This window comes from Erithacus rubecula (genome assembly GCF_903797595.1).
Source record: "Erithacus rubecula genome assembly, chromosome: 3".
Lineage (NCBI taxonomy): Eukaryota > Metazoa > Chordata > Aves > Passeriformes > Muscicapidae > Erithacus > Erithacus rubecula.
In genome coordinates this window covers 128,666,107-128,679,447 of record NC_136689.1, presented here as the reverse complement: position 1 = coordinate 128,679,447, position 13,341 = coordinate 128,666,107, and the positions used below count along the sequence as shown (strand labels likewise).

At 38.1% G+C, this 13,341-nt stretch overlaps 1 protein-coding gene across 3 annotated transcripts in view; it reads right to left on the bottom strand.

The window, feature by feature from the left end:
• BAALC (BAALC binder of MAP3K1 and KLF4) overlaps window positions 1–13,341 on the bottom strand; it is a 30,708-nt gene that overhangs the window by 2,902 nt on the left and 14,465 nt on the right. Inside the window, exons 2-4 of one of the 3 annotated variants that reach the window (XM_079302984.1) lie at window positions 10,520–10,689; window positions 5,421–5,540; window positions 1,201–1,243 (exon numbers count right to left, since the gene is read on the bottom strand). In XM_079302984.1, coding sequence (XP_079159110.1) covers window positions 5,436–5,540; window positions 10,520–10,689 — 275 coding nt within the window. In that variant the 3' untranslated portion in view covers window positions 1,201–1,243; window positions 5,421–5,435. Of the gene's footprint in view, window positions 1–1,200; window positions 1,244–4,725; window positions 5,541–10,519; window positions 10,690–13,341 lie in introns of those variants that run through there. The other 2 variants (XM_079302985.1, XM_079302983.1) reach the window with 2 other exon arrangements.

Sequence of the window (13,341 nt, the reverse complement as noted above, 5' to 3'; positions counted from 1 at the left end):
CCCTGTAACCAAACCTGTGAGTGCTTTGCAGAAGTTAATGGAAATTAAATTAAATTTGAATGTACTGATTATAATGCAAAAGTGTGCAAGCAAAGCTAATTAATGCAACTGGCAGCAAGGCTCAGTCTGCCCTTTGATACCACTCTCTCTCTTTCTCCCTCAATCCCATTTTTTCCTTAAGCAGGGACCCACAGCAACCTAAAACTGTTTGTTTTATACAGTCCTGAATGGATAGACCCCACTTTTTGCACTCAGCACTTAAATGATATTCAATCCTCCAAAATGAAAAGGTATTATATTCTCCTTTTTTCTTCTTGCTTATGGACATCCTAGTTCTACCATCAGGATTACAGTATTTCCTAGATTTTAGTGTTTGCTGAGTTTTTCTGTGAAGGAGCTATTGCAAATAAACTTGTATTTTGTCTTAAGTGACAAATGTCAACAAATGTAATTTCTGGTGGACCAGCTCACTTTTTATCTTATATTAATGACCCAGATTGGCCATTAGTTTACCAAAGGGCAGTTTTAACTATGGATAGTATGCACAGGCTACCTGAAAAAAAAAAATTGAAATTCAGACTGAAGGATTTGAAAATTGGAGGATGGTAACAGGACAGAATGAGAACTTTCTTCCCTGCATCTTAGAGTCCATCTTATTTCTTGTTAGCACCTTTTCCACATGCTTCACTGAGCCAATCTGGACAGGAGGCACCTGAGAAGCCACTGGTGCAATGAGGGATACTTGGCCTGAGGACAATGAAGTTTTAGTTCTGAAACACTGCAGTGTATTGAGTTCTTCAAAATACTTGCCTCACTATGAAATGAAGATTACTGTGGACACAGTGTGTACACATTATTGTGTGTAGCTCATGTAGCACTTCCTAAGCTTTAATTTTAGAAATGCCATCTCAGCACATATTCCCCAGAGGCATGAGTGGAATAGAGTCCATTAAATTTAAGCTTTGGGGGCTTCACTTGCACTAAGACACACACCCCTGCCACCCCTATCCCCTCCCCAGTCACTTCTTGCACCAATAAAGGCTCCACTTGCAGGGTACTGTCTGATCCCAGATTTGGAAGCATCCTGTTTGTAGGGTTCCCATGGGCGATTACATGCCTGACTGCTGGACTGTGGCTTCCTTGTGTCCCTAAATCATTTTTCTTTTTTGGCACATCTGAAAGCCATTCCTTTGATACTATTCTTCCTTTTCCACAGGAAACAAACCAGTTGTGTGTCAGCATCCTGGCCAGGAATCAAAGAGAGCAAGCTACTTGTCAGGCAACACCCGGGGCACAGACAATTAGGATGGGGATGAGATTTCAGCAAGAGCTTTCTTGTGGTAAGGAAAAACACAATGAGAATTTCATGCAATTCTGGAAAAAATAAGAAGTGTTATCTAAAAGTTATGAGTTTATTTCTATTGGCAGAGACCAATCAATACCACAGCTACTTTTTCACCCTCTCTCCAGTTTAGACAGGAATAAGAGCTTTTTTTTAGCTATGTTTTCTAGTTGTCTCATAGTTGCCTCATGGCATCTTACTAGAGAAAGTGTCTCAGATTCCCAGTGTCTTCCACTTCAGCATGACAGCAACCACAAACTCTCCCATTTATAATTACAGAGGCACAACTGTATTTTGACCTCATAATCCCTCTTTGGCAATTACACTGATTTCTTATGGGAATATATTCATTTTACCTTCTTTCATATGACCAAACAGTCCATGAGCCACAACCTGAGGACATCAGATACAGAAATATTCTGATTCCATGAATAGCAGATGTGGGAACCATTCATTATACCTCTGCACTCACTCTTTGATCTCAGCTTTAAAGGTTAATCCAACCACAAACACAGAAATGTGAAATACACAGAGTAATAAACAGACAGTTTAAAAATTTTCTTTATTTTAATTTTTTAATTTAAGGTCAATCTTCATTAATTTGCAGAGAGTACAAAAATGTTCCCGTTAGTCCAGTTTGAATTGATATGTATTTTTAAATAAAACTAAACCTGCTTGTTTAAATACAATTTCTGTGCACAAATTATATAGCTCATTCTTTTCATAAGGCATGTAAAACAGATTTCAGTTCAAACATTAAAATATTTTACACTTGGGTATCAGAATTACAAACAGAAATTAAAAGTTCTCAAAAAAAAGTGCCTGAACTGCATAAGTACACATTAAAGACATTACAATATTCACATGCAGAGACATGCACAGATAAATATCTATGTATATTAACATATTAGGAAGATAAAAAATACCTGTGTCCTGGCTTTTATGAAATCTCAGTCATTTAACTAAAAAGAATGCATGTTTAGTAGAGTACTCATATATTGCTTACACAATAATTATGGTTTCCTGTTTATGTCAGTACGAAATAATTTCAGTCACACAGTAAAATTGTGTGTCTTCCAATCAATGTCTTATGGTGATGCTGAAATGATGAAATACATTAAAGAAATGTAAGGGAGAAGATGAAGGAATAGTGCAAGGTAAAGCTGTACTGAGTCTTTGAGAAGATTAATTTGCCTCATGAGGAATTGGTAACTGTAAATCCTCTCTCTTCTTAAGACAACATCCTCTTTCTTTTGAATTATTCCATTTCTCACATAGTGGAAGAAGATATATCAAGATATATAGGAAAATCCTATGTATTTATTGTGTTGGAATTGTGAAAAAAATGACAAAGTTCCTTTCTGTTTAAAAACTGAACTTACATGAATCATAAGAACTCACCATCTGTTGGCAAATCATTCCAGCAGAAAATTTGTTGTTTTAGTGTACCTGTAGAAATCTTCATGTGCAGCCAAGGGACAGCAAACAAATTATGTGGCAATAATGTCTTTTGGAGGAAAAATGCATTTCAAAAATCCTGGCATATAAGACAGAGATACCCACAGGTCCTTTATCTGAAAGTCAATATCTTTTAACATGATTATTTTATTTGATGTCTTTGAGCCATTTATATTTGAAAGATGATGCTCAAAGAACAGACCCTGTAAACAAGACTCCTCATTTCTAAGAAGGCCACCAGGAGTGAAAATGTCCAGATTATTCTTTGGGCTTGCTTCTTCCACTAAAACCAGCAGGGGAATCTCTTAGGAGGACTTGAAATTGTCTAAAGTGGTATAGACTAGATTCTGTCACTCTAATTATACAGAGTGGTATATTATTTTATAAACAAATTGATTGTTGCTACTGGTGGTTACCTCTAGTAGAAGGAAAGTAAACAAAAGTATATCCCAATCTGTGTAGAGAGGCAAGATCCACATCTCCACAACATGCTCTTAGTTTTATTAAGGTCATTGGAAATTTGCACATCAAACACTAAGAAACCACCTGGGACATTTTCAGTTACTGCCTAATAAATTAGAACAGTAATGATTAGAACAGTAATTAGATGAGGAGTGTGTATAAAATTGCTTGTTACTAAACATGGCTTTTACCACAGAAGTTGGATCCAATCTTTGAATGTCATAAAGTTAAGTTTTAGGATTTAATCAGGTTTCAGGGATCTTGGAGTAGCTCAGGAACACTATCAAGAGCAGTTCAGGGCAGGCAGCACCCACCACTCTGCAGCTGCCACCCTGATGGGGGACGAGGTCAGCATGAGAAGGTCTGTGCTCCCCAGATAATTGTGTACCAAGGCCACCTGCTGCAAACCATCCTGTCACACCTCCTGCTCGGAGCACAAGACTCAAGAGCTGCCTCCCTGATGACTGCTGGCATGAGCCAGGGCTGCTTCATGTGCCATGCAGCTCATGGGCTTCCTTCTGTGGTGGGACCCAAGCCATCTGACATCTGGTCAGCACATCACCACTAAATAACTTAGCTGATAAATAATCTCTCTGCCAGGACTCCTTTGTTCTTGCATCTACTCACTCTAATGTGGTATCCACCCAAGGCCACAACCTCTGGAACAGCTTCTTACACAACAAACCTTCCCTTTTGCCTTCCTTCAAAATCCTGTTTACCCTTAAATACATCAGGATCATCATTCACTTTCTGCAGCTTTCTTGTATCATACGAGTTTATACTGCACTGTCTCTGCCAGTAAATCCTTTTATAATATGCTATGGTATGCAAAATTCTGGCTCTAACTCTGGATTGCAGTTTGCCTTTTTGTTGGAGTAATTAATAAACAATTCCTATTGCATAGACTTCTTGTACTACAAGGAAAGTACCTCACACACCTAAACAGCAAGCCACTAAAATGATCCAAACACAGAATAAATAGGGTTCAGTTCACAATCCTATTTATACTTGTTTGCCTGTTTGGAGTAGTTATTTTAAATGGTCCTTTGAAAATACTAATATACATCCATATATATCAGACATCCATATATGTCTGATAGGGGAGGCAAATAAATTTACCTCTTTTATCTTCATAATCATGCAAACTCACAAAGAATATATAATATTACTTCCATATTAAGAAGTAATATGTTGAATTAATTCCTAGACTTTACTATACTGAATATTTATATTCCTTTTAGATATTTATTTGTTATAATCGTGGAGTAATGTTGTACAGGATGCTCGCAATTTATTAAATAAATTCTTCACAGTGAATTAATTATATCCTATCAAAGAAAGTTAATTTTTGAACTGACATTAGAATATGCCTTTAAGAACTGTGTTATTTTCATGTAATGTTAATGGTAACTTTTTTCCAAGTCAGACTGGGCTCCATATATCAAAGGGGTAATAATCATAATAAAAGGGGTATTTATAAAACAACCAAGTAGCCATAACTCTACTTACCAGTTAAGACTAGGACCTTCAAGTAAGGCTGTTCAATATAAAACTTACTACTTTTGAGACTAAAATTATGTCAACATGAACAACAAATTAAAACTAAGTAATTAAAAGTTTAATACATTAAAACATTACTGAATGATTTAACAATATATAACCTATATATATAGTTGAAAAGAGATTTAGTGGAAGACTAGACTGTAGTCTCACTTTCTTGAGATGTCTGGGTTTGTGTTTTAAAAAATGTGAGGGCTTTAAATTAACTCTGTGGGTTTGAATGTGCACACTCAAAATCCCTTTATGACTAAAAATGCAGATTCATTTGCTCATTTCCTGGTTTTAATTGTGATGAGCTGTACCCCTTATTATCCAGCCTCATCTTAATAGCAATGCAGAACAGGACAGACACAAGGGATAACACAGAAGGTAGTGAAAAACAAATGTCATGAATTTCTGTGTATGTGTGTGTAGTGCCACTGCTTTAGACAAATGACTGAAGATCCTGCAGTGCTTGCAGCTGGTTTCCACAAGACCTGCTTCTGAAGGCACTCAGTAGCAGCTGCCTGCTGTATCCAACCTGGAACACCTAGAGATCTTCGTGTCTTCAGTGACTGACATTTAAAGTGCAGTGAAGCTTTATTAAGTCCATCCTCACCTGCAATTTTCTTCATTAATTGGCACAATTCTTTGTTTTTCTTCTGTCACTTTGTCTGATGCCTTTTGTAACATTAATGGTGACTTCTTGTGTGGACATTTTCTGTGTGTCCCATTTACTCTGTGAGAGTTTTAAATAGTACAGTGAGTTCCATGATGACAACAGAAAGAGTCATTGATGATTAACCCCTAATTTACAAAAACAGTTCTACTTAATAAACAGAATGTCTCCAGCATCCTTCACATGGCACTGTGATGCAGAGCAGCTTCCTCATTCAGTGTGGACACAAGCTCTTATATCTGCTACAAAGGCAGTGGGTGTCAGTAGGCTTTGGATCAACCTTCCTGCCTATAATTATCATCTCTACATGTGTGTACCATAAAAGCAGGGCAAATAAATCTGGTTTCAGTCCAGAAGTGAAAATTAGAGGTTCCTTTTGGTGCCACTGTGAATAGTGCATCATTAGCCTGAGGCAGAATTTTCTGAACTTGATTTTATGTTTCTGATGTGAAAATATAGTTTTAAAGTAACACTTCTGCCTGCATACAAGATCCAAGCACAATATATATCTTTCAGAGCTTCATCATTTTATCTTCAATATTCAAAAAAGTCAGTCTATGTGAGGAATGCAAGAGCATCCCAAATTTAAATTTATACTTTCCCATTTCCCTCTGTCTGCTTGTTGCCATAAGCAACGCACTATAATACACAGGAAATTGAATAGGTCTAACAAAGTGTACCCAGATCTGGGCTGATAGAGACACACAGCTGAGTTAGGTGGGTTTGATTATTGCATTGCCAGTGTTCCAACAGACTATTTATCAGTGTAATGAATAACAGGTAAATTAGGCATTATTCACATGGTGATAGTGCCAGGTAAAATAATATCTGATAAAGTTCAGACACTGATGTAAGTGGAAGGTTCATACATACCACAGAGCAACACCTGGAGTTAATTTACTGCTGTGTATTATTTCACATTTCTGCAGCCTGAACACACCAGCTCCTTTGCTATCTGCTCCCCCAGTGCTACTGTTCATGCAAGTACTTGCCAAAGACTATAATGAAAATCAAACCAGATTATTGTCAGTCAGGGACATAATCTGGATACCATCTTTTTTGGGAGAGGTGCCTGACTAACCTATTACCCTCACTGCTATTAGCACTTCTTTATTACTGTCTTCGTAATCATTATCATCATCATCATCACCATCTTTTATTTCTAAACTGTTTTGAGATTACTAATAATGAGAGGATGAGTAATGAGAGGATGTTTAAGTTTCCAGTTAGTTGGTGTAAAAGCTTTTCTCTTTCAACAGCACAAGTTGTACCCTGTCATAACCAAGTATCAAGGGATAGGCAGATGGCTGCTTTAGAGCAGAAGAAGGTGACAAACAGGTGGCATGATGTATCCCCTGCTAGCCCACAGACTGATGGCACAACCCAAGTCTTCCAAGAGCACCATGTGCTGCATTGCACTGTATTCTACAGCATGTTGAGATAAAAGAAAAACTGTAGTCAATGTGAATGTTCAGGTAAACAAAATGGCATTTTGAGCTGCAGGGGATAATCATCTTTTCAACTCTAGGCATCTAAACTTAAGGTGTTCACATTGTATGTTTATCTTATGGTTCCCTAAACAGTGGAAAAACAGAGATGTAGAATGGCAGGCCAGAGGTGGAGCCTAAATTAGATATTACACTTTCTCTTTAGGCATTTATTTTTTTTTTTACTATGAGATATGCAGACAACTTCCTTTCTTATGCACCTGCATTAGATGTATGTAAATACATCTACAATGTAGATGATGGAGAATAATGTAAATGCTTTCGTTATCATCAGGAATTTCTTCAGCACACATACATGTTACTGAATGTATCTCAGCTAGAAAATTCAAGAGGGTATCTTCAATGTCATGGGGCCTTAGGGCAGGAACCCACACTCCACTGAGGAGTACCATTACAGTCAACACTCAAGTTATTAATATGTTGTGGGAATCTGCCCATACTTCCTGCTAAGTGCAATACAGAAATAATTTTCCATTCAATTATAAAATTAGCAATTTTCTCAAACAGTAGGACAGGTACACACTGTAATTATCAATTGTGACCAAGTCTTTTTCAAATTGGATTAATAATTATGTAGTTCTGTTTGACCATATCCAACCTCACCAATTAAAATTTCTCTGTGGGCTAGTGGCTATGACAAGCATTTGGGCTTTTAATTTATTGAAATCCCATGGCTCTGTGGAATGTGTCCTTGTCCATCTGGAGGTGCAGTATCTTTTATGTCACCTGGGAATATCTTTGTACTGTAGCAATACAAAAGATGATAATACAATGGAGGTATAAAGTAAGTAGACTGATGTGTTGTGTGTTAGCAAATGCAAGGTGAAGTTCAATCCAAATTCCCTTTTGAATTTCCTCAGACCCCTTGGTTTAAGGATGTGATTCCCAAGATGGGACAACTTCTTATGGGGTAGATATAACAGTTCTGTCACATGCTGTGCTGAGGCACTTTTGGTGGAAAAATGCCAAAAGACAAAGCTCAGTGAGCAGGAGGCCCATATTGGCAGTAATTCAGCAGAAACAAACTGTGCATGCCTAAGGAGCAGAGACACCAGGGGAGCTTGTTTCATGTCTGAAAGAGGCATGAAAGGCTGGAATTGCACAGAGATGTTGCAGTCATTCTCTGTTTAAAACAATGCAGCTAACAGGAATTAAGCCACAGGAATGACCCAAATGGTGACCAAAACCTAAAATATGCTTGAACTTGAAAATACATATTCCTTTTCATGCCCCACATATGCTAACAAAGTAAAACCTCTACAACCTTTACATGCATATAAAGTCACTCAAACTCCATTTAAGTGTTTTTAAACACTTCTTAAACAAATTATGTCAATTGTGACTTTTTCCCTCCATCTTCAAAGAAAACAATATATATGACTTAACAGGAGAGGGAGGTCAGAGGAGACTCTACCTTTGTGTCCTGGGGTGGTTAACAGGCTGTAATCTCTCCTCCCCCATGTCAGGTAAGCTTTATTCCACAGCAATACCATTGCTTATGAACTCAGTTTGTGGACCTCATCCTGTCCAACAGGCAAGAAATTGCACTGTTTGTGAATGTGGAGTCCCACTGAATTTGTCCAGATTTACAGTGCAATACATGCCAGTTCTGCATCAGAGATTGTGCCACTACACCTGCAGACAACACAGAAAGAAAGGGGAGGGGAGAGTCCTCCCTTTCCTAATTTTATATGTGGCAGAAGAATTGGTGTAGTCAGCAGGATTATCATGGATAAACAGTTACAGAAGTATGAATGTGCTGCTTCCCAGGCAGGCAAGGAATGTGCCTGAAAATTCTGGAAAAAAAAAAGCAATTATTTGTGCAGTATTGGAGGCTTGCTAATCTTACATGCAAAAGGGAATCAAAGAGTCCTTCTTCCCTCAAATATATCGTATATAGAACATGCTGCTTTGAAATCAGAAAATGGAGTATTAAAGTCATCACTGGCTTTTGAGAGGAAATAAAAGAAAGATTGGAAACCCAGAAACAAGCATATAACTGAGAAAGATAATTTTAAGATTCTACTCGCTTCAGCAGAGCATAGGAAAAGACAATTGTTGGAGAAATTAAGTAGGAAAAAAACATAGAAGAGTGAAAAAAAATTGGAGAGAGGAAATAGAGGGCAGGAAAACAAGTGAATTGTTACTATCTTTGGAAACTGAGCAGCTGCACAAACAGTTACAGAAAGAAAAGGAGATAAAGTGAAAAAAATAAAGAAAAGCTAAAACTTACACATACTGGCCAATCCAGCCAGCATTGTACAGATAAGAAAACCAGCTGTATCCCTTGGAGAATGGTGAAAAATCTGAGGGGACAGTGGCCACTCACTGTTGTCTGCAGGAGACTGAATATCAATATTACACCTTTAACTACTGCTGTGCCACATTTTGTGGAACTGGTAATGCAAATTCAGGGAGCATCCTGTTCATGGAGGGTAAAATGAGATGTAAAAGATGCTATTTATGATTCCACTCTGGGAACACCTCAAGGCTCAATTCATGCTCACCCAGAAGGGAGTGCAGTGTACCTTTGGCAGATTCCCACTGAGATATGAATATTCAGCCATGACTACACATTCTGTGATTGCCAAACTTCTACATTCTCACTCTATCCAGATGTGAAACTAGATGATATTGTAGTAAGAGCAGACTCCCCTGAAAGAGTAGGGGAAGCAGCAGCAAGAGCATGGCAAGCACTTCCCAAAGCAGAAACTGACATTCCCCAAGAAATGCCAAGGACCATGTAAAGGACTTTGTCTGCTACATCTGCAATTAACCCAGAAAACAAGGAAGTCTCCCTTCTCCAAATTTTTACCTAACACCTTCTCATATGAGAAACCAAGGAAGCAGTAAACCAGCCATAGATTTTGGCTTTCTTTATTCTGCAGCAGCTTGGCAGCTGCTATGCAAACAGAGCAGAAAGGGGAATGTGTAGGAAGCAGGTAGTTGGGTAGGAGCTGTGACAGAAGGCTGGTCTTTGGAACAGCCCCAAAGCCTTGTGCTTACCATGTGTACAGTGTACACAACACATAAGTGAGGAGGAAAAGGGGGGAGGATCTGATCCAAAGCCTACTGAAGTTATTGAAAATACACCCACTGACTTTTTCAATCTTTGTGTCCAGCTTTGAAAGAGCCAGGGTGCATGCAGTGTACATATTTTAAGCAGAACATCTTAAATTAAGAAAATTAAGAGAAAACATGTTTCTTTTCAGATAATTAAGCTAAATAGCTTGCAGAATACATGCCATAGCTAGACTAAGTTGGAAAGAAATGAGGTGGGGGCTTTTTTTATCGTAGCAAGTGTGTGTGTTACTCTGACTGGCAAATAAAACATCAATTCCGTGGCTGTTCAGGCATGAAGCATTGCCAGAGGAGCTCAGCTCACTCATGCCATGTCTGTAGTGCAGCCTGACACCATTTTCTCATATCTCAAGACATTAAATACAGTTTCACTACAAAGAGAAAGGTTGTCACAAAAGTAACTTAGTTGAAGCTAGTGCTGGGCATTAGGAAACATTATTCCACTCATACCTCTGTGGTCCTGAAGCCATTCTGTCTCTGTGTTGTAGTTCCCATGCCATGGGCCATGGGGTTTGCACCCTGAGTGCCACAGCTGCTCCTCTTCTCAGTGTTCAGCATTCCAGCTGTGGCTGATGCTGTAGGTACACCTGTGGGAGCCAATTTCCCATCCTCCAGAAGACCTAGTAGGGACACATGCAATTGGAAATTAATACTGAGCAGTTTGCAGCTGGCTCTGGCTTCCCTCTATTTCTCCCCATTTGTGCTCATGTCAGTGGTGCTGGGTGTGGTGCAGTGCCACAGTGAGAGCAGCCTAACTCTCTGTGGCATCTTCATCCTCACATTTGACATCACCGGGCCTTTTTCCTGTGGTCTACTGCTCTGTAAAATATTGGCTCAGAAAACTTAGAAAAACAGTCAATGAGTGCAGCATATCAGAGGTTTTTGTCACCTGCAGGTCACCAGTGACTTCTCTACACTCAAACCTCCTTGGATGACCAAGAGCTGAACTCAAGAGCCAGAGAGAACCCCCTTAAATCTGTTCCAGTTCTGGGAAATGAAGGGGTTAGATGTGAGCAGGACAGATGAGACCAGCATGGGTGGAAAGATTGCTCTATGCATGGCCTTGCTTTGAATATTTTTTCATTTGAAGGTGAGAAATTTAGAACTAATTTATTTCATGTTGTTTTGTCTATCAGCAATCAAATAAATGAGTAATTTGCTTTCTGCTCTAGCTGTGTGGATACACATGCATCATACAATATGATATTGAACAGCATAAATGAATTTCCCATCTTACTGCATTAACAAAAATCAGTTGTCATTTATGGTGACACTTAACATCTGGTTGCAACACTGGGTCTAAAAATCAAATCCAAGGAGTAAGTATGACTGTTGCTTTCAATTCCATTTTTGTCAAAGATTATTTATGAAAAGCTTTATGTTAAAAGAGAAACAAAGAAAGCAAATTTACTAACGGTATCAAACCTAGAAAAATTAAAGAGTCACAGACACAAAGTGAGAAAAAAGTACATGGAAAAGCAATAACAAACTAATGCTATATGAAGCTACATTGTGTCATCAAAACCTTCTGCATTAATCAGGTAGGAATTCAAGGAATTCAAAAATATGAAATAGGAAACAAAGTCCTGAATTCTTTTTCAGAAATCTGTAAGAAAAGATGATTTGTTAGCAGAAAGTAGAGTTTGTCAGTATTAGCTAGAAAAGGCAATGCCTGTATTCAATAAAGTTTCACCTCAATATTCAAAGCCTTAGCCTTGAAAATATATAAAATTTTGTGAAGATAAAAGGTCTTTAAGATCTCTTCTGACTCAAGCCATTCTATGATTCTGTGAGTTAAGAAGTCTGAATACAAATAGTCACTGCACTTCCCTGAGCAGTCAGGAGATGGAGGCAGAGTATGCCAAAGACACTTTAACTTGTAGTGGTGGTAACTAATAGTGCTGTAATCTAGTTTTTGAAAGAAAAAAAAAAAAAAAAGAGTTGAAACTTGAAAATATTATATTATAATTTATTTTTTAAAAATACCTCTGTCTTTGGAAACTGCCTTTTCTGCTAGATATAAAAACTGATGTTGTTCTTGTGTCTAAATTTCGATGCAACTTCAGTAAGGCAACAGTAAACCTCATCTCTCCTGCATCTCCCAAAATCCCCCACATACTTATGCTTTAGGTCTTACCTCTTCCTATCACTCCACAGGGCCAGAGGCCAAAAATGGCACAGACTGATATTGCAGACAAACCAGTTGTCAGGAGGGGAGACAGAGAAGCAATGAGCCATGTGAGTCAGAGCTCTGCCAGGAATCCACTGCTCCACCTTGCAGTGCAGCTCTGATAACAAGCTTGAGCACAGCTTCCAACAGCCTATCTGCACTAGGAATTACACATTAATTCCATTAATTGAGCCTTTGACATTTCAAACATCCAAATTATGGTTTTTTCCTTCCGTGGAGTCATCCTATGAAATTACTTTCCACCATGTGTCTCTTTGGCCATCTGGCCTCTGACTAAATTGTCTGGTGAAACAGCTGTCTGCTAAAAAGCCATTTTGTTATTAAGTATAATTGTTCATTTATCAGATTATGTTGCATCTTTGGTCTTGCATAGAAAAAAAAATTTTACATGACTCCATTTCCAGAAAATCTCAATCCTGAAAGTGGTATATCTGGTTCATTTTTTGTCTCTGTTAGTTTGCAGCCTGAGCATACTTGCTGCATCCTGCATTGCAGGGGTCTGACTTTTTTGCAGTATTTGTCAAATATAAACCAGGTATCAATATTTGAACCTTCCATTATCACTACTATATTTTAAGATGGGTGACCTAGTGGTCACCAGGCACTAGGAAAAAGATTTTTTATTTTATCCTGTAATATGTTTGCTATTCTGAAGTTAAGAAGCTATTTTAGCATTCATTTTCATAAGCAAAGAGATGATTTAGACAGTGGACAACAGTTTCATGGCTTCAGTGACTTGCTCTTTATGTATGAGCACCAAGAAGAAATTACAGTGAGAATACATAAGCAGTGGTGTTAAGAGCATGAGATCTGTTGGCAATCCATAAAGCAACAGCTATTTTATGGACTAGATACATAACACAAAATGATGCTTACAAAACAGAGATGGTGTTTAAAAAGTATTAGGAACACATGGTTGCTTTTAAAATAGCAAATATTTTTGCATTGCTATTTAGGATTTGCCACAGTACACAAAAGCCAAGAGTTAACTCCCTTATGTACCTATCTGGAAATTACAAGCCAGCAGGGTGGCAGTACAAAGGGTCTTGCCTCAGTGTGGTTTAAAACAACCAAACTGTTG